The sequence below is a fragment of the Magnolia sinica genome, chromosome 6, assembly GCF_029962835.1.
Source record: "Magnolia sinica isolate HGM2019 chromosome 6, MsV1, whole genome shotgun sequence".
Lineage (NCBI taxonomy): Eukaryota > Viridiplantae > Streptophyta > Magnoliopsida > Magnoliales > Magnoliaceae > Magnolia > Magnolia sinica.
The window spans coordinates 79,385,584-79,404,686 of record NC_080578.1 but is presented as its reverse complement, the minus strand read 5'-3'; the positions used below and the strand labels follow the sequence as shown (position 1 = coordinate 79,404,686).

Here is a 19,103-nt window from a genome sequence, read left to right as displayed (position 1 = left end):
CTTTAGATCATGATTAGATCATTTCATTCTTTCGATCGGTCATTTTGGTTATTTTATAAGTGTAAAATTTTATTCTTTTGACTAGCCCTAGCACTAGCTTAACCAGTCTTAGAATTTTCTCGACCAGTCTAGGATATGTTATGAATTTTCAGAAATTTTCTGTTGGTCTACGACCAGTCCTGGAAACTGCTCGACCAGTCGTGTGAATAGTGCTCGACCAGTCGTACAGTGCTAGACTCGTTTTCCAGCGAATAATCTGGACTCACACGACCAGTCATGTGGTGTCCATGACTAGTCAAATAGGCCACTCGACCAGTCGTAGGACCCACAAGGGCAGTCGTGCAACTGAAAAATCTTATCGCGCCAGAATTTTTAAAAATGTGTTAAGATAAGGCCAGTCGTAGCTATTCAAAGGCCAGTCGTGCGAACCGATTTTTCACCTATAAATAGTGCTCGAATTTTAGAGTTTTCTATTCAATTCTTATCATTCTTAAGTAATCACTCTGAGATTATTTTGAGTACATTCTAGGCTATTTTGTACATATTTAAGATTCTTTAAAGTAGCTCTTGTATTTTGATTTTGATTCTCTATTCCATTCTTATATTGAAAAGGGATATTTGATTTACCCTTTCATGAGATTAAAATCAAGGCAAGGCTCTTGCTGATTTAATTAGAAATCATCTAGACTTAGAACCTTACACACTTGTGAGACTGAACATTGAACATCTACGTCGTCATTAAGTTGGTTCTATTGGGTTGCTTCAGAATCTTCATACAGATAAGTATTTTACTTTTTCTGTAATTCAGTTCCTTTTTAGTTTGTGAGATTGTTCCAGAAAATATCTATTTTTGGTTTGTCTAAGGTGATCCAGAAAACTCAGAGCGTGAGGTTTTTGAATTGTGTAAGCCCACTTGAAAGACACAATTGTGAAGGTTTTAAGTAACCTTGAAAAATCTATTTTGGATTAGTGAACGCTAATATCCCGAGGGAGTGGATGTTCTTAGTAGAGTAGTTGTGTGGTTGTTGTTTAACAGTTAGTGTACACACAATTGAACCATTATAATTCTTTGTGTTTGGTGGATGTGTGGTTTATTTCTTTATCTTTTATGGTTTAAGATTGTGGGATGTATTTGTGAATGTAAATGTTGTAACAAATTAGTTTCTATTTCTTTCATTTTCTCTTCAGTTTGAGTTTTTGATACTCACTCACATTCTAATAAGGTTGTCCTGCCATAAACCATTAGTTTTTGGTGTTAGGTTGTCCTTAGAACCAAGTTTGTATCAACCTCTCAATACTTGATTTTTAAGGTTGTTATTTCCTTTGGTTAATTGCATTTATTTGGCTATCTTGTTGTTTTTATTCCGCTTATTGTTTATATTTGGCATAGTCCTATTCATGTCATCCCCCCCCCTCAGGACATTTTGCTCGGCCTTTTCAGCACTCAGTTTAGACTATAGATGAAGCAGTTCAGATGGGTTAAGGATCATGGCGAGTCACTCGCCGTGAGGCGACTATTGTATGCACCAAGGAAAGAGGTATACCTACAACGACATAATATCATTTGAACTAGGTGTACGACGACTTCAAAAGTCTGCGAGGTGATCCTCGACAGTGGAAGCAGCGAGAACATCTTCTCCGAGGTCATGTTGGAAAAGTTTCAATTAAAAATGGAGCTTCATCCCTCCCCATATATGATCGGTTGGATTAAGAAGTTCAACGAAATTGAGGTAACTGAACAGTGCATTATATCTTTTTCGATTGGTAAATATTATAAAGACAAAGTAGTATGCAACGTAGTTAACATAGAGGCTTGTAACATGCTACTCAATCGACCATGGCAATCTGATTGTGATGCCATGCATAAAGCTTGAGATAATGTGTGTATTTTCATCAAAGATGGCCGAAAAACTATATTAGCCCTTATAAATCTAGAGGAGCCACCCGAAATTTCTAAAGTAGAGGGTTGTTCTATCTTAACCATATACGGGACTTTGTGGAGGAATCCAAAGAAATAGGATAGTCTTATGCATTAATTGTAAAGGGGAAAGAACTCGAGCCCACCAACATCCCTAAAAAAACTAAAAGCCTCGTTGTATAAGTTCAAAGAAATTTGGCCTGATGAACTTCCTAATGGATTGCCTCCCATGCAAGATATTCAGCACAATATCGACCTTATTCCTAGGTCCAACTTACCCAATCGACCTTAACATCGGATGAGTCTGAAGGAGTGCGATATTCTGTAGGGAAAAGTAGAGGAACTAATCTATAAGGGTCTTATCCGAGAAAACATGAGCCCATGCATCGTATATGCTCTATTAACTCCTAAGAAAGATGGGAGTTGGCGCATGTATGTTAACAGCCGAGCCATCAAAAAAATCACCATAAAATACAGGTTTCCCATACCACGGCTGGACGATATGTTGGACATGCTTGAGGGCATAAAATTATTATTTAAATTGGATCTAAGAAGCGGCTACCATCATATTCGAATACGGTCAGGTAATGAGTGGAAGATGACTTTTAAGACTAATGAAAGGTTGTATTAATGGATAGTCATGCCCTTTGGTCTTTCGAACCCGCCTAACACATTCATGAGGTTGATGAACCAAGTTCTGAAACCATTCATTGGGTGGTTCATTGTGGTTTACTTTGATGACATCTTGATATACAGTTAGGACGAAACAAGCCATATCGAACACCATAGGCATGTCCTTCAAGTGCTCACTGAAAGCAAGTTATATCTTAATTTAAAAAAGTACAGCTTCCTGACTGACATCCTATTGTTTTTGGGCTTTTTCTTGACATCTACAAACATTCGGGTGGATGAGGGAAAGGTGAAGGAAATCAGGGAATGGCCGGTTCCCACAAACATTCACGAGGTACAAAGTTTTCACGAATTGGAAACATTCTATCGTCGATTCGTGAAGAATTTTAGCATCATTGTGTCACTAATTACAGATTGCATGAAGAAGGGGCAGTTTAAGTGGACTAACGAAGACGATAAGAGCTTTGCTGAAATTAAGCACATGTTGTCCATAATCCTGGTTCTTGTACTTCCCAACTTTGAAAAACTGTTTGAAGTCGAATGTGATGCCTCATATGTCAAAATTGGAGGAGTTTTATCTCAAGAAGGTAGGCTGGTAGCTTTTTACAGTGAAAAGCCTAGAGATGCATGCAAGAAGTGGTCGACCTATGAGCTCGAATTATACGTAATGGTCCAAGCACTGCGATATTGGCGACATCACTTAATTTAAAGGGATTTCATTCTTTACACAAACTACCAAGCTTTCAAATTCATTAATAGCCAAGCTAACATGAATGGTACGCATGCTAGGTGGATTTCATTTTTGCAGGAATTCACGTTTGTGCTGAAACATAAGTCTGGCCAGCAGAATAATGTGGCTAATGCACTAAGCCTCCGTATAACTTTGTTAATCTCTATAAGCAATGAGGTTGTCGGGTTCGAGCACCTAAAGGATATATATACCAATGGCGACGACTTCAAGGACGCATGGGTTAGATGCTAAGAAGGTCACCTCGGTGACCCACATATGCAAGACGGGTTCCTTTTCAAAGGGAATCAATTGTGCATTCCCAAAAGCCCGCTCATGGAGAAGATCATCCAAAAGCTACATGAAGGTGGCCTTAGTGGACACCTTGGACAGGATAAGACGTGAGCTCTTATTGAAAAATGGTATTACTGGCCGTAGTTAGTATGTGACATGGGTAGAGCGGTGCAACACTGTCATGTTTGTTAGGTCTCCAAGGGGTAGAGCCTCATAATAGGGGTCTCTACACCCCATTACCCGTACCTGAAGGCCTTTGGGATGACCTATATGTAAACTTCGTACTGGGTCTCCGACGAATATAGCGTGGCATGGATTCGGTGTTCGTGGTGGTAGATCATTTCTCCAAGATGGCACACTTTATACGATGCAAAAAAACTCTCGATATAACACATGTGGCAAATCTATTCTTCAAAGAGGTCATGCGGCAACACGGGGTTCCCAAGACCATTACTTCTGACCGTGATACGAAGTTCATTAGCCACTTTTGTTGGACTTTGTGGACTCGATTCGATACACGACTTCAGTTCAGTAGCGCCTACTAACCACAGACTGATGGGTAGATTGAAGTTGTGAGTTGCACGTTGGGAAACCTCCTTCGATGTATTTCATGTAAAAAACCAAAACAATGGGACTTGGTCTTGTCTTAATCGGAGTTTGCATTCAACAACATGGTAAACTGATCGACAGAGAAGTCTCCATTCCAAGTAATCTACAGTCGAGTACCTTACCACACACTTAACTTGGTCCCTCTGCCCAAGCTTCTGAGCATAAGTATTGCAGCAGCAGAACCTATGGCAGACAGGATCAATGGTTATTCATGTGAAAGTGCAAGCCAATTTACATGACTCGAACAAAAAGTACAAGGAGCAAGCCGACAAGCATTAACGACAAAAGGTGTTCAAGGTGGGCGACCACATTATGGTCCATCTATATAATGAGAGATTTTCAATCGAGACATACAATAAATTAAAGAATAAGAAGATTGGACCGGTACCAATCTTCCGAAAGATCAATGACAATGCTTACGTTGTTGATCTTTTGGATGACATAGCGATCTCATGTACTTTCAACATCGCGGACCTGACCGAGTATCGTGAACTAGAGCAGGATGAGAACTCAAAGACGGGTTCTTTTAAAGTGGAGGAGACTGATGTAGAGCAGGTCGTAGACAGTTTCATGGCCAAGATGGAATAGAAAAGGCCCAATTAGATACAGAGGTGATCTGGACCATCAAAACTTAAAACGGACATATCTTGGAAACTGAAATGAGCCATCGGACATACCATATATGATTTTGTGGTGTGACGAGCTACTTTAGCCACCCAACTTGGCTATTTTGGGTTGCCCATGCCGAATTTGTGAAATACCATCTGATCAATGGTTGAATTCTTGTTTTAATTACATTTTTACTATTTATAATAAGTTTTAGTTTGATTATAACTCTTCATCCATTGGGCTTTAGGAGTTGCGCCCAACATGAAAAGTGATTAGAATAATTAGGAGAACAGTGTGGTGAAGTCAAACAAGACACTTACTATTTTTGGCCGAAAACCATACGCACTAGTAGGAATCACGACCATATATAAATAGTAAGTTTACTATTTATAGTAAGTCACGATTTCTAGGAGTTTTAGTTGTAGTTTAATTCCAAAACTTCTCTCATGGCTTAATATCCCTATTTAAAGGGGTGTAAACTCGTTTATTCATTTATTAATCAATTTACGAATTTTCTAGAATATTATTTCTATTTTCTTGCTTTTTCCTCATGGTTTGAGAAGCGTGAGGAGTCCAGATAAGCTTCGTGGATTCGAAGTAGTTATCCTTGAGGTAGACGGTGATCGACCGCATCACGTTCATCCCTGTGTCAATAGTCCTAGCAAATGGAAGTGAACTTTCCTGTGGATGATATATATGATGGATGTACAAACAGATTGCCATTTTTCTATACATAATTTGAGCAAAAAAATATTTTTACACGGATATGCAATACTGTATAATGTTGCTTGCATAGAAAAACACAAGAGAAATTAGACCGAAACACAAACGTGATAAAACATGACAAAGAATTATATTGCGCAAATATTTCCGGGTAAAATACTTAACTATGTAAAGCATTTTCATAAATGATAGGTAGACTAACAGGTTCAAGGAAAACTCAAGTCTAGCCAAACCCAATTAGTCACGCCTAGTAGCTAGGAATCTTTCTAGGCCCTAAGCCCAACTAGACTTTTGTAGGTTACCTAACCTTACCAACACATGGTCATGCCAGTCCCACCCAGTTGTTACCCTGGATGGATGGAAACACTATAAGAAAGTAGGCCTTTAGCCTCAATTTTTTAGCCTCGGTTCAAAAAAATGAGGCTAAATGTGCTTTTTAGCCTCGGTTGTAAAGAAATTGAGGTTAAAAGTTCATTTTTTGTTTCAGTTGGTCAGAAGTGAGGCCAAAAGTTTGCTCTTTTGCCTCAGTTGGTGAGCAACTGAGGCCAAAAGTCTGTACTTTTACCTCGGTTGGTGAGCAACTGAGGCCAAAAGTCTGCCCTTTTGCCTCGGTTAGTGAGCAACCGAGGCTAAAAGTCTGCCCTTTTGCTTCAGTTGGTGAGTAACGGAGGCCAAAAGTTTACCTTTTTGCCTCGGTTAGTGAGAAATTGAGGCCAAAAGTCTACCCTTTTGCCTCGGTTGGTGAGCAACCGAGGCTAAAAGTTTGCTTTTTTGCCTTAGTTGGTGAGAAACTGAGGCTAAAAGTTTGCCCTTTTTTAGTCTCTGTTGAAAAAATGAAGGCTAAATGTGGTTTTTAGCCTCGGTTACTAAGGAACTGAAGCTAAAAGTTCATTTTTCGCCTCAGTTGCTAAGGAACTGACGCTAAAAGTCCACTTTTTAGCTTCAGTTGCAAAGGGACCGAGATGAAAAGTCTACTTTTTAGCCTCGGTTACATAGGAACCGAGGCGAAAAGTCCACTTTTTAGCCTCAATTGCATAGGAACCAAGGCGAAAAGTCTACTTTTTAGCCTCAGTTGCATAAGAACCGAGGCGAAAAGTCTACTTTTTAACCTCAGTTACATAAGAACCGAGGCGAAAGGTCCTCAGTTACATAAGAACCGAGGCGAAAGGTCTACTTTTTAACCTCAGTTGCATACGAACCGAGGCGAAAAGTCTACTGTTTAACCCTAGTTGCATAGGAACCGAGGTGAAATGTCTACTTTTTAGCCTCAGTTGCATAGGAACCGAGGTGAAAAGTCTACTTTTTGGCCTCAGTTGCATATAAATCGAGGCAAAAAGTCTACTTTTTAGCCTCAGTTGCATAAGAACCGAGGCAAAAAGTCTACATTTTAGCCTTGATTGCATAAGAACCGAGGCCAAAAGTCTACTTTTTAGCCTCGGTTGCATAAGAACCAAGGCCAAAAGTCTACCTTTTAGCCCCATTTGCATAGGAACCGAGGCGAAAAGTCTACTTTTTAGCCTCAGTTGCATATGAACCGAGGCGAAAAGTCTACGTTTTAACCTCAGTTGCATAAGAACCGAGGCAAAAAGTCTACATTTTAGCCTCGGTTGCATAAGAACCGAGGCCAAAAGTCTATTTTTAGCCTCCATTGCATAGGAACCGAGGCTAAAAGTCTGCATTTAAGAATATTGAAAAAAAATTGAGAATATTAAAAGAATTAATAATTTTTAAAATTTTTGACAATTGTGAAAATTTTGAGAATTTTGGAAAAAATAAAAATGGGAGGCAATTGTGAAAAAATTGAGAATTTTGAAAAAAAATTGAAAGTTTTGAAAAAGATTTGAATTTTGAATTTTCTAATAGCTAAGAATTTTTAAAATTTTTGAGAACTTTTAAAAAATTAAGAAGTATTTTTTTTTAAAAAAATTAAGAATAAAAAATGATAATTATGAAAAAGTATGAATTTTTTTAAAAATTGAGAATTTTTAAAAAATTAAGAATTTTGAAAATTTTTGAAATTTTTGAAAAAAAAATAAGAAATTTGAATTTGAGAATCTTGAAAAAAATTGGAAAATTTAAAAAAATTGAGAAATTTCAAATAATTGAAAATTCTAAAAAAATTTAAGAATTTCTAAAACTATTAAAAATTATTATTATTATTATTATTATTTATAATTTTGAAAAAATTGAGAACTTATTTATTTATTTTGATAAATTTCAACAAATTTATAAGCTTGAAAAAATTTAGAAATAAAAAAAATAAAATTAAGAATCTGGATTTTTTTTTCTTTTCGAGAATTTTCACACACGTGTCGAACTGTCGTTTGAGTAAGAGATCCGGTCGTTCATCAACTAGGCCACCGTCAGACCGGTCCACTCAGCACGAAAATTTGTCATTTTATCCACAGTCTGTTTTTGCCAAATAGCTGTGGCTTGCTTGGTGAACGGACCAGTCTGATTTCTGGGCCAGGCCCTACTAACAAAACCACCTCCCGGATGAATGGTCGGGATCTTGTACGCGTGCTCTATGTGATACTGCAGGTGCTAAGTTAGAATTCGTGCGGTGAATGCCATGTCCAGTTTATGCGAGTACCTCTGTCATTCATATTTTGTTGTCCATCTATGCCGTACATGTGTCCATTTGGTTGGATCCGCACCGTCCATGGCCTCCACGATAGAAACACTGAGAAAACAATAGTGGGGAGTGACGCCTGCCGTTGAAACCTTCCTAACGTATTGCCACGACCCCTATAAATAGAAAAAGAAAACCCAAACCCCATTCTCTCGCTCTCTCCCCGCCCCATCTCTCTCTCTGCAACTCCGTAAAACCCATTTTCTACTCAACTCCAGTAGCTACCCACTCTCTCTCTCTCTCTCTCTCTACAAAGCAAACGCTCTCTCTCAGTCGAGTGCCGAAGCAACCATCGCAACGCAAGCACTCTCGATCTCCCTCTCTCAGATCTCCCTCTCTCAGATCTCTCCCTCTTTCTTTGTCCAGATCGCGCTCAATCTCTCTCTTGAGATCGGCCATCATCAATGTTGAATGTTGAAACCCTAATTAGGGTTTTACAATGAAAATTCACACAGTTTGATTTTTTTCAGCAAAATTGTCATTTAGACCTAATCACTAGATCTGTGTGTTGGTTTGTGCTTGTTGTTGTGTGTGTTGGTTGTTTTCTTATTTCCCCAGACGTTTAGTAGGAATCCTAAAATAGGCCATGGAAGATGGAGAGATCGATTTTCAGTTCAGGTCTGCACTTCTGAATTCCTCATTTCCATCTCAGAGATCGGTAAATCTCTCTCTCTCTCTCTCTCTCTCTCTCTCTCTCTCTCTCTCTCTCTCTCTCTGTAATTTCATCTCAGAATCGATTTTCTATTTTATCTTTTATTGGATTTTCAAATGTTCCTAAATTTTCTGCAGTACATTTGGGTTTTTAAACCTGGCTTTTCTAAATTCTAGATCTGAAACAAATTCTGATTTGTTCGATTCGTACTTGCATTCGAAAGCAGAAAATCACAGATCTGTTTCTCTGCATATCATTGCAAAAATCTGTAATAATCTAAAATTGTTCTCTTTTTTATTTTATTTTATTTTTTAATAATTCCTTCAATTCAATGCAAGCAAAACATGTATTGTCAAGCCCCGATTGCCTAAAAGTGGAGCCCACATTTTGTTGATCTAGCAATTCATTTGTGGGCCTCGAATTAGATGGATAAGGCAATGATCCACATTCAATATTCAATTGGTAAAGGTGAAAGATGGTTGGGATCTTTCTATATGGATGACCTTTAGGGATCATTAGATCAACTACCTAGATCACCGAACTGCGGGCTCCACCTGGAGGAACTTAGTGCCCATGATTCTCAGCTGAGGATACGCTAGCAGTTTGGTGATCTAGGCCTTTAATCTTATGGTGGTCCATGATCCACAAACCTCCCTGGTAATCCTAACCATTCAACATGTGGCCTGCAAATAGAGAGCCTAGTAAGGAAACCGAAGCATCAATATGTGTCAACAGAAGAACTGGTGTTTTATTGAATGATGATATGTTATGTATGTTGTCTTAAGTAATTTCTAAGTGCCTGCGCATCATCCATCATACTCTGCCAGACTAAGAGTTTTTCTCTTTCTTCATTTATCTATTTGTTTTGCAAAATACTATTGATATGGGTTCCATTTGATAGACCGTTATAAAATCCAAAGCAGATGGATGTTATATTATTTGTATTTTTGCTTAAATTGATGTGTTCAACCAAAAATGGGGTCTCTGTAGGTATGTTAAGTTAAAACTCCCAATTCTTTTGGTGCATAATCTCCTACTTTATTTTATTTTTATTTCTTCATGCACCTGCTGCATTTGAATGAGTCAAGTTGAGATATTGGGACCGTTAAGTCCTTTTTTGATGCCTTGGCAGGCACATCTATTTAATGGCTAGTGGGAAGATATTGGGACCGTTAAATCCTTTTTGGATGCTAAATTAGCTCTCACATATTAGGTAAATCTCCTGTGAACTACTTGTCTGTGTATAGTTTATTTTTTAGTTTGACAATATTTTTTTTTTTCAAACTGAAGCTGTCTAATGTTTGGTGAAGCCTCCCAAGTTTCAATTTTATGATCTGCTGAAGCCAATCTTCACGTCTCCTAAGTTTCTACCACCAACGAAGATAGAAAAATGCCAGGTATGATGTGTATTTACTATTCTTGCTAATGAGCCTTTAACTCTTTGATACAAATATTTACCTGTGCTTACTTATTATTACTACAGATTTTGGACTCCATAATTTCACATGGATGCTTCTTAAGGGAATGCAGTGTTGAACATTCCATAGTTGGGACACGCTCAAGACTGAAGTATGGGTCTGAACTGAAGGTAGTTCATGTCTCATCCATGACGCACTTCCTTGACAGAGATTTGTGAATGGTATCATGGTATGAACTCTTGCTGTTTTTCTTTCTTAGACATCTATTTGGTGACCCCCATGAAAGGATGATGACATCCACCTATTTGAATTCAGTGAACCATGGGCTCCACTTGTAAAAACTTAAAACTCAAACAAAGCTGTTCAATCTTTTGTGCTGAGCTATATTTGGATCAGTTTTTTTCTTTTTCTTTTTCTTTTTGGTTGAATGTGTGATGGTAAAATAGTGTGGATTTTCTTTTATATTTGTTGACTTCTGAGAATGAGGATTCTTTTGTTGACTTTGAATGAAATCTGATTGAGCATAAGAATTTGATTCTTCTTAATTTCTGGTTTTTGGTTGATATCATATGAATACACGGTGGAATGGGCATTCTCATTCCTTTGCTTCTTAGTATACTTTTCACACTGTTTTGATAGTGGATTGTTGTTCTTTCAATCTATTCACATGTTTTTGTTTTTATTTTTTATTGAATGTCAGGGAGGGTAGATCACTCTCTTAAGGTCTATATCCTTTCTTTATTGGGTTATTGATTTCTAAGCTACTTCATTTACTTACTAGTTGAAATTTCTAGTTTGAATTTAGGCAGTTTGCCCCCACCTTTTCTATTATTATTCTCATTTTGCTTTATGGCCTCTCTTCATATATATTGTCATTGAGATATCTATTTGAAAATGGATGTCTTGTTATTTATCAGTTTTTATTCTTTTGCATAACTGTTGTGATTTTTTTGTCTAAAAGTTGCCATCCACATTTGTTTCTGAAGACTCTGATCATCTACTATCCTTTTCATTTGTTAGTTTTGCTTCTTTTAGGATCTCTTTGGATGCTTTGTTGAACCATATTGCAATTATTCAAATTCATTATGAGAAGAATATGGCCAAATTGTGACTGGCGCCATTTTAATTTGTTGCAATTCCATGGGCGTTTAAGTTGGCCAGTTGGACTTGGAATGATAATAATTTCAATTTGAGTGGCTAGCCGCACTAGAGTCATTTACTTATTGAATGGAACTATTGCAATTCAATTTTGGGTGAGCATCCAAACACGACCTTAACTGTTGGGACTTGGAGTCCAATATTAATTTTCTTCCCCCATGCTTATTACATTTCTTTTCCTTTTTCTCTATGGGTTTTGTATCATTTCCTCAATTAGATTTTGGGATTTCTAGTTTTAGATTCTCTCTAGCTATTCTTTTGGACAAGTGTTCTCTATTTTGTTTATTTTTTGCTTACTTTCCTTGGCTGTCAAATATTTAAGCTCAGTTCTGCATTTCTGTTTTGTTCTTCAATAGGTGGAATGAGAGGTCTCCTATAATGGGTTTAGGATAGATGAATTTATCCCTCAGAAAACATCAGCATACATTAGCCAACATGACTTGCACTTTTGCACATATTCCAAGACTGAATTTTTAAAATTTTATTTTACATGTCATGTGATGGAAGAGCTCCTGAAGGAACTCAAGAAAGGAGAGAAAAGGGCCAGAATAGTTGCTGACTTTGATTTGGATGCACACATGAATGTGGTCTACTGTTTGCTTCCTTTTATTCTAGAGGTTGTTAAAAAGTTAGTTTCTATTGGCAATGATTAAAAGCTACAGTTAATTTTCACAGGCAATAACAGTTGATTCGACCTCAAAATGAGAATGGTATGTAATTATCCATCTAAGCTCAAAATTAATTGATTCACGTTAGTATGATTTATTTCTGATTCTATGTGGAAGTTCCTGACCACAACTTTGTGCTTTTTGGCTTTTCCCTGGCTTTTGCTTTCTTTTTATTTAACCATTTGTTTGTAGCTGTCGATCAAAGGATTAGGAACTTCTAGTGTAAGCTTACTCAACCCACGCTGAGATCCATCAAATTAATAGTCTGGATTACCACATACACCGCTTGTACGGAACCCAAGACGGTTTTCATACCCAATGCATCATGGCCCATTACTTTGGTTCTATTTCTGAGTTGTTTTAGCATATATAGCCAGATCAGGTCCTTTTCAATGACCCAAAATGTTTGCATCTTTTCCTTTGAAAAGAGGCGATCTGCTTAACCACTGAATATATAAGTGCTTTGAATAATCTAGAGGTTAGAATATTCCAACAGAAGAGTTTTTATTTTTATTTTTACTACCCACATTCAAAATTAGACCATCACATAAACAGTTTTGATCATTGAAAGGTGTCCCAGATCCGAAGGATAAAAAGCTCCAACTTATCATACGTGTTTTCTTGAAGAATTAGTATTTAACCTTGGCGATACACCAAACAAATATATTCCTTTATTGGAGGAATTGCTATAAAATTCCCTTTAAGATGGCATTTTATTGTTTGAACACTCTTCTGATTTTGCTGAAGCAATGACAGTTTCTTATCATATTGTACCCAATGGATTTTGATGTATGGTTGCATGTATCTTCTTTCATACCCTGCATATGGTGTCATTCGCTGTGATATTGTTGGCTTAGAGAAACTAAGCATTGGGATGGTTCCTCCATGTGGGTGCTTTGCACGTGAGCTTTTCTATGTGTCAATGTTTTCTTGCCTTGAAATTGCCCGTCCATGACCTTTTGTATGAATTCCTAAGTGAGAATTTGGGGTAGAAATATTGCTTCTTCTGCCAAAGACTTGGTTACTAATCCTTTCTTAAAAAGCTACGCAGTTCATATGAACTTAGAATCTTTGTTTTTATGAAAGAATTTTTATTTTCTCTTTAGTTGAAGTCATCAGCCTGATCTTTTTAATTGGTTTGATTATCAAAATCCCTTCAAATGGAGTTCAAAATAGCAACATATTAAGGTATGTCCCTTTCTTAGTTTTTGTCATGTCATAGTTCAAGTCCATGAATTATAATTTGTAATGAATTCCTACCTGTTGAGTTTTCTCTTTGATAGAGTGAAGAAGAAGAGTGGATCTCATTTTCCGTTCTTCTTTATACTTGGAAGTTGTGTTTAATATTGCTCAAGTCATTAGGGTATAACCCATGTATGGAGGATTTCATGTTTCCATGCTCACCAACCAAAAACAGAGTTCTCAACCTATGGCTTGTCATGATGTGAGCTTTTGTGTTATTTGGATGGCAAAGAACCATCAATTCCACAAAACAATTGTTAACATTTTTTTATAGTTGTCGTTTTTGTTGTTTTTGGGGCATGTTGATGAATAGTTTTGATTGTTTTTTTCATTTTTGATGGTTAAATTCTTCATCACATACCATTAATATCATAATGTTAAGTCAGGAAAATGACTAGAATTTTTTTTTTCTTTGCTAAAATTGTCTGACATGTTTTTAATTGTTGTGTTTCAAATGGTTGCAGGGGAAAGGAAGTGCGTTTTGTGCTGGTGGTGATGTTCTAAATATGGCCCATTTTGTAATCACCAGTAGATGTCTCTTTTCTAGCATGCAACAAATCCTTTAATGACAGGATATAATACATTGCAATAGATTTTTTTTTTGGTGATATTAAGTCAATGTACTGAACGTTTTATGAAACTCAATTTTGGATCTTTGTTTGATGATTTTTACTCAATCGCTATGGACTACTTTCATTTTTTGGAGAATTGAGCATTCTTAATGACAATTGTAATGCTTAGTTTTTTAATTAATCGAATCATGGGAGCCAATGATTCAGGATGTTTGTCAGGCAGGTACACAGTGAAAGAAACACGACTAAATCTATCTTTAGTCTCAGTTTTGCCTCAATTACCTAAATTGAGACTACAACTCCCGTGGTTAAAGGCTTTAGCCTCGGTTGTTGAGAACCGAGGTTAAAAATAGATTTAGCTTCAATTGGAGGCAACTGAGGCTAAAATTTGGATTTAATCTCAGTTGGAACAATGGAGGCTAAAATTTTGATTTTGTCTCATTTTGAGAAAACTGAAGCTAAAAGGTTCTTTTAGCCTCACTTGAGGAACCGAGGCTATAAAAGTCATTTTAGCCTCGGTTGCTAAAACTGAGGCTAAAGCCTTTAGTCACAGGGTTTTCAACCTCGGTTTGGATAATTTAGGCAAAACTGAGGCTAAAGGCTTTAGCCACAGTTTTGAACCTCTTTAGCCACAGTTTTAAACCGAGGCTAAAGCCCTCTATTCTTGTAGTGAAAGAAAGGGCAAACGTTAAAACTTCTAGAATCTTCCATAGTCACAAATAAGAGGGGCATGGGCATGTGTGAGGTCCAAGCTGGGTTGAGGTTAGCCCAAGCCCGACCCAGTTAATAAACAGGCTAAGAAAATACTAGCCCTGATCATGATCAATTACCTTTTCCCAACCACCAAGCTTGACCTGACCCTTTTAATTATGAATGGTTCGGGGTAATTAAATGGGTTAGGCTCAACTGGCAAGACTAACCCACCATGACCTCAGTCAAATTTAAGAATGGAATATGAGGTTAAGGGTGTGGACAAAATAAACTCATGTAGAGAGAGAGGAATGCTCAGCTGCATACCTTATGTGAGCACCCGTTGGCACCTTTGCACAAGTGTCTTAGGAGCAAAATCTGAATGGTCCATGTGATATGGCACCCCTTGAAACCTCACCGGCCCAACATTCAGCCTGATACAAAACTCTGGTGGGCTGTGGAAAAAGAAAACAATTTCCTTCCTTGATTTGCATTTCTCTTTGTTGGGTCAACTAGAGTTTTGTCAGGCTGAAAATTGGGTATGTGAGGTTTCAAGGGATGCTGCATCACGTAGACCGTTCAGATGCACATGTGAGCATTCCTCTCTCTCTCTCTCTCTATCTATCTATATATATATATGGAAATGGTACTATGATGTCCCATCGTGATGTGTGTTGAACATCAACACCATGCATTTGATGGGCCCCATGTAGGTTAAGGGATATCCCAAAAATCAGCCACATATGGAATTTAGGTGGGTGATACCATCTAAAACCATGTGAAGATATGCCTAAAACATATAAAAGTACTTGGTGGGGCTCACTTGAGTTTTGGATGTGGCTGAAACATGGACTGACCCCTCATTCAAGTGGGACACAGACAATGGATGGGCTAGATTTGTGAACCACATCTTAGTGGGCCTAATAAATGATTATGAATGTTTTAATGGGAGAGTACTCCTTTGAACCGTTGTATGTGGTGTGGCCCAACCAAGTCATGGATTGACTTGATTTTTAAGTCGTGGCCCACCATGGAACGGTGCATCTAGTTGATGGTGTTGATGTTCAACACACATCATGGTGGCGCCCACACAACTCGACCTCATGGGAAGTTCCCATGAGATCGACCTCATAGTACCATTTCCCAATTACGAGATGCACCATTCCATGGTGGGCCACAGGAGTAAATATCAAGTCAATCCATGACTTGGGTGGGCCGCACCATATACAACAATTGATAGGAGTTATCCTTCCATTAAAACATTCATAATAATATATCGGGCTCACTTAGATGTGGTTCAAAGCAAGTTTCCGGCGCATCCAAAACTCAAGTGGGCCCTGCCAAGTGCTTTTACATGTTTTAGGAATGTCTTCATGTTGTTTTACATGGTATGGCCCCACCTGAGTTGCATATACGGTTGATTGAGATATCCCATAACCTAAAGGGGACTATCAAATGCATGGTGTTGATGTTGGACACATATCATGGTGGGGTCCACACAGCTCAACCTCATAGTACCATTTCCCTATATATATATATATATATATATATATATGGAAAAGGTTCTATGCGGTCAAGCTCATGGGCCCCCACCGTGATGCGTGTTGAACATCTACCCCATCAGTCAGATGCACCATTCCATGGTGGGCCTAGGGCTTAAAAATCAAGACAATCCGTGACTTGTATGGGCCTCACCACATACAAAAGTTGAGAGGGGTTACCCTCCATTAAAACATTCATAATCATTTGTTGGGCCCACCAAGATGTGGTTCATAAATCCAGCCCATCCATTATGTGTGTCCCATTTGGATGAGGGGTCAAACCAAGTTTCATATGCATCCAAATTTTAGGTGGGCCCCACCAAGTTCTTTTATATGTTTTAGGCATGTCTTCACATGATTTTAGATGGTATGACCCACCTGAGTTCCGTATACGGCTGATTTTTGGGATATCCCATAATTTAAAGGGGACCCATCAAATGCATGGTGTTGATGTTCATGGTGAGGCCCACATAGCTCAACCTCATAGGGAGCTCATGGGGACTTCCCATGAGGTTGAGCTGTGTGGGCCTCACCGTGATGCGTGTTGAACATCTACCCCATCAGACGCACCATTCCATGGTGGGCCTAGGGCTTAAAAATCAAGTCAATCAGTGACTTGTTTGGGCCACACCACATACAAAAGTTGAGAGGGGTTACCCTCCATTAAAACATTCATAATCAATTGTTGGGCCCACATCTGTGGTTCACAAATCTAGCCCATCCATAACTAAGATTAGACACACACATGCGCATGCACACACACTTCTAAGATTTCGATTGGGTCCATTAATGGCCCAACCTATTGATAACCTATATGGGCTGTTGACGCTGTGTCAGATAGATTTCAATCAAATTAGCCTCGTTACTTAAATAGGTCGAGCCAGAGGCTGGCCCAAATTTGGCTCAAAAGTGGGTGAGGCCAGTTGACCCGTGGAACCCAAAGCCATCCCCGGACATTCCCTCCTTTCCCCGAGGATTCATCAGGTCACCAGCTTTGGTAGATGCATAGTTTGCCTAGCCATTGGATTTTGTACATGAGGGGCTGAGGGGCCCACTGCAAGGTGAATATACCACCGCTGCTGTGCCAGGCTTCACCAAGGATGGGGCATGCGCCAAGATGTCATAAAAGGGGCAATCCTAGCCATCGATAACTAAAATTAGACAGAATGCATACAGCACGTCAAATGCGTGGATTCAACGGAAATAAAGCAAAAATTACAGGATTAGGATCTTCCTAATAGTTATTGGGCGTTAGCATTCTCAGGCCCAGTCCAAAGCCAGTTGAGTGAGCCAATTAGAATATATTACTGGAAGCATACTTGCTGTTACCAGGATTTGAACACTTGATCAATCACTTTGATACCATGACAAACTACCACTTTCCAGCTTTTAGAGGATGGCGTATCAATGTATATCAAGTGACCTTAACACTCTAACAAAGGTTGAGGGATGATTTCATGTGCATGAGATCTGCCCTAGCTATCAGGTGCACCACCACATGTTTGACCTTTGTGATCCAAAAGTTGCTAAAATTATGACACCAAAATCACTATTGGGTTTATTCACTTTTCTGAGCGCATATGATCATGTTTTACATGCTAACAAGGCTCAAGTGTTAGTGGACCATTAAAGGAGTGTTTTTGACATTTTTATCTTAAAAGAGTCACTTTTAGGATTAGTTATGTTAGTGTTAAGAAAGATTAATCATTTTTTAAAGGTGTTTTTTGAGAGCTTCTAAAAGAGAGAGCTAGGGTTTTGACTATAAGTTCTCTCCATCTCCATAATTTTCTTTGAAGAGTATATTGACCGTTGCTTTGTGTTGTAGTTTTCTCACAAAAGTTTTCCACATCAAAATCGTGTATTGTTTGTGTCTAGTTGTTCAGACTTTTCATTTTCTCTTGTTTGTTTCATTCCATATTATGATGCTTCCACATGGCCAGATCTTCAACAAAACTTTAAAATCGCAAGTAAGGCTCACATAGGTGTTACCATAAATAATACCTAAAGCTTCTAAATTAACATGGTCTGGCCCACCTTAATTTCAAAATAGCATGAGTTGTAGAATAATCGTTCACTCACGATAAGCTTCATATGGATGGACCCGATGTTATGGCGGATAATATAAACTACGGTCAGCCCCACAAACGACCAATGATGGCATCCCCGACCCAACCTTCCTATAATGTGTCTACCTGAGTTTTGGACCAGCCTAATTTTTTATTTCTGGGTGAACATGAGACGGGGCGATATGTACATCCTTACCATGGTGTGGCCTACCTGAGTTTTGGTTTCCTGGTAGCAGTGTAGCTGCGAGTCCTGCTTACTCGTTTACTACTGCCAGCCCAACCTTGAAGATGTCCATCGATAGGGCTGTCAACGGCCGGGACAAGTTGGCTTCAGATCAGATTTTTTAACTCTTCGGACCGGGTCTCACAGACTGGGCCTATTCAAATTTTGGGCCTCGCCCAATGACAGCAATATAACTTTTATTAAAGTAGTCCGTGTAACTTCCGCCTGGTTACCCCCATTGGCTGAACTAATCAAAACTGAAAACTGAAATGATGGCTCAGCTTGTCATCCGCAAGTTGTGAACCACAGGGATTCCTGTAGTCTAAGTATCCACTTTGTTCATTTATTTTGCCAGCTTATTTTAGGACTTGAACCCAAACAAAGCGCAAGTAGACCACACCACAAGAAATGATGGCAATTGAACGCCCGCCCTTAAAAACTTCTTTGGGTCCAAAAGTTTTGGATCAAGCTTATGCTCGCGTTTTTACTTCAACTACATCTTCAGTCACCTTATGAACAGCTATGATAGCAAATAAACATCACAGCAGGCCTTAGGAATGTTTCTTGGTGAGTTTCATTATCCTCCCATTTTCTATAGTGTGGTCCACTTGAGCTTTGTATCTTCTCATATTTTAGCCCATGCCCTAAAACAGCCTAATATCATAGATACAACACATACATTACTGTGGGCCCCACAAAGCTTAGAGCTGCAGAATCCCTTCCACTCGTGT

The 19,103-nt window shown here is 38.5% G+C and overlaps 1 protein-coding gene across 10 annotated transcripts; it reads left to right on the top strand.

Annotated features, from left to right (window-relative positions):
• The first annotated feature begins 8,480 nt into the window (after positions 1 to 8,480).
• On the top strand, positions 8,481 to 13,988 carry LOC131248910 (glucose-1-phosphate adenylyltransferase large subunit 2, chloroplastic/amyloplastic-like). Of its 10 annotated transcripts, XR_009172544.1 has the most exons (6): positions 8,682 to 8,800; positions 9,927 to 10,007; positions 10,085 to 10,191; positions 10,278 to 10,382; positions 10,913 to 11,465; positions 13,745 to 13,988. XR_009172544.1 is itself a non-coding variant. In XM_058249420.1 (3 exons), the coding sequence occupies exons 1-3, from the start codon at positions 8,729 to 8,731 to the stop codon at positions 13,844 to 13,846; spliced, it is 279 nt and encodes a 92-aa protein (XP_058105403.1). In that variant the 5' UTR covers positions 8,481 to 8,728; the 3' UTR covers positions 13,847 to 13,988. The 10 variants fall into 10 exon arrangements, 1 of the variants encoding a protein (XP_058105403.1); XR_009172543.1 differs by lacking the exon at positions 10,913 to 11,465 and having other exon boundaries at positions 8,481 to 8,800; positions 10,278 to 10,441; XR_009172541.1 differs by lacking the exons at positions 10,913 to 11,465; positions 13,745 to 13,988 and adding an exon at positions 11,878 to 12,437 and having other exon boundaries at positions 8,481 to 8,800.
• Positions 13,989 to 19,103: the final 5,115 nt, after the last annotated feature.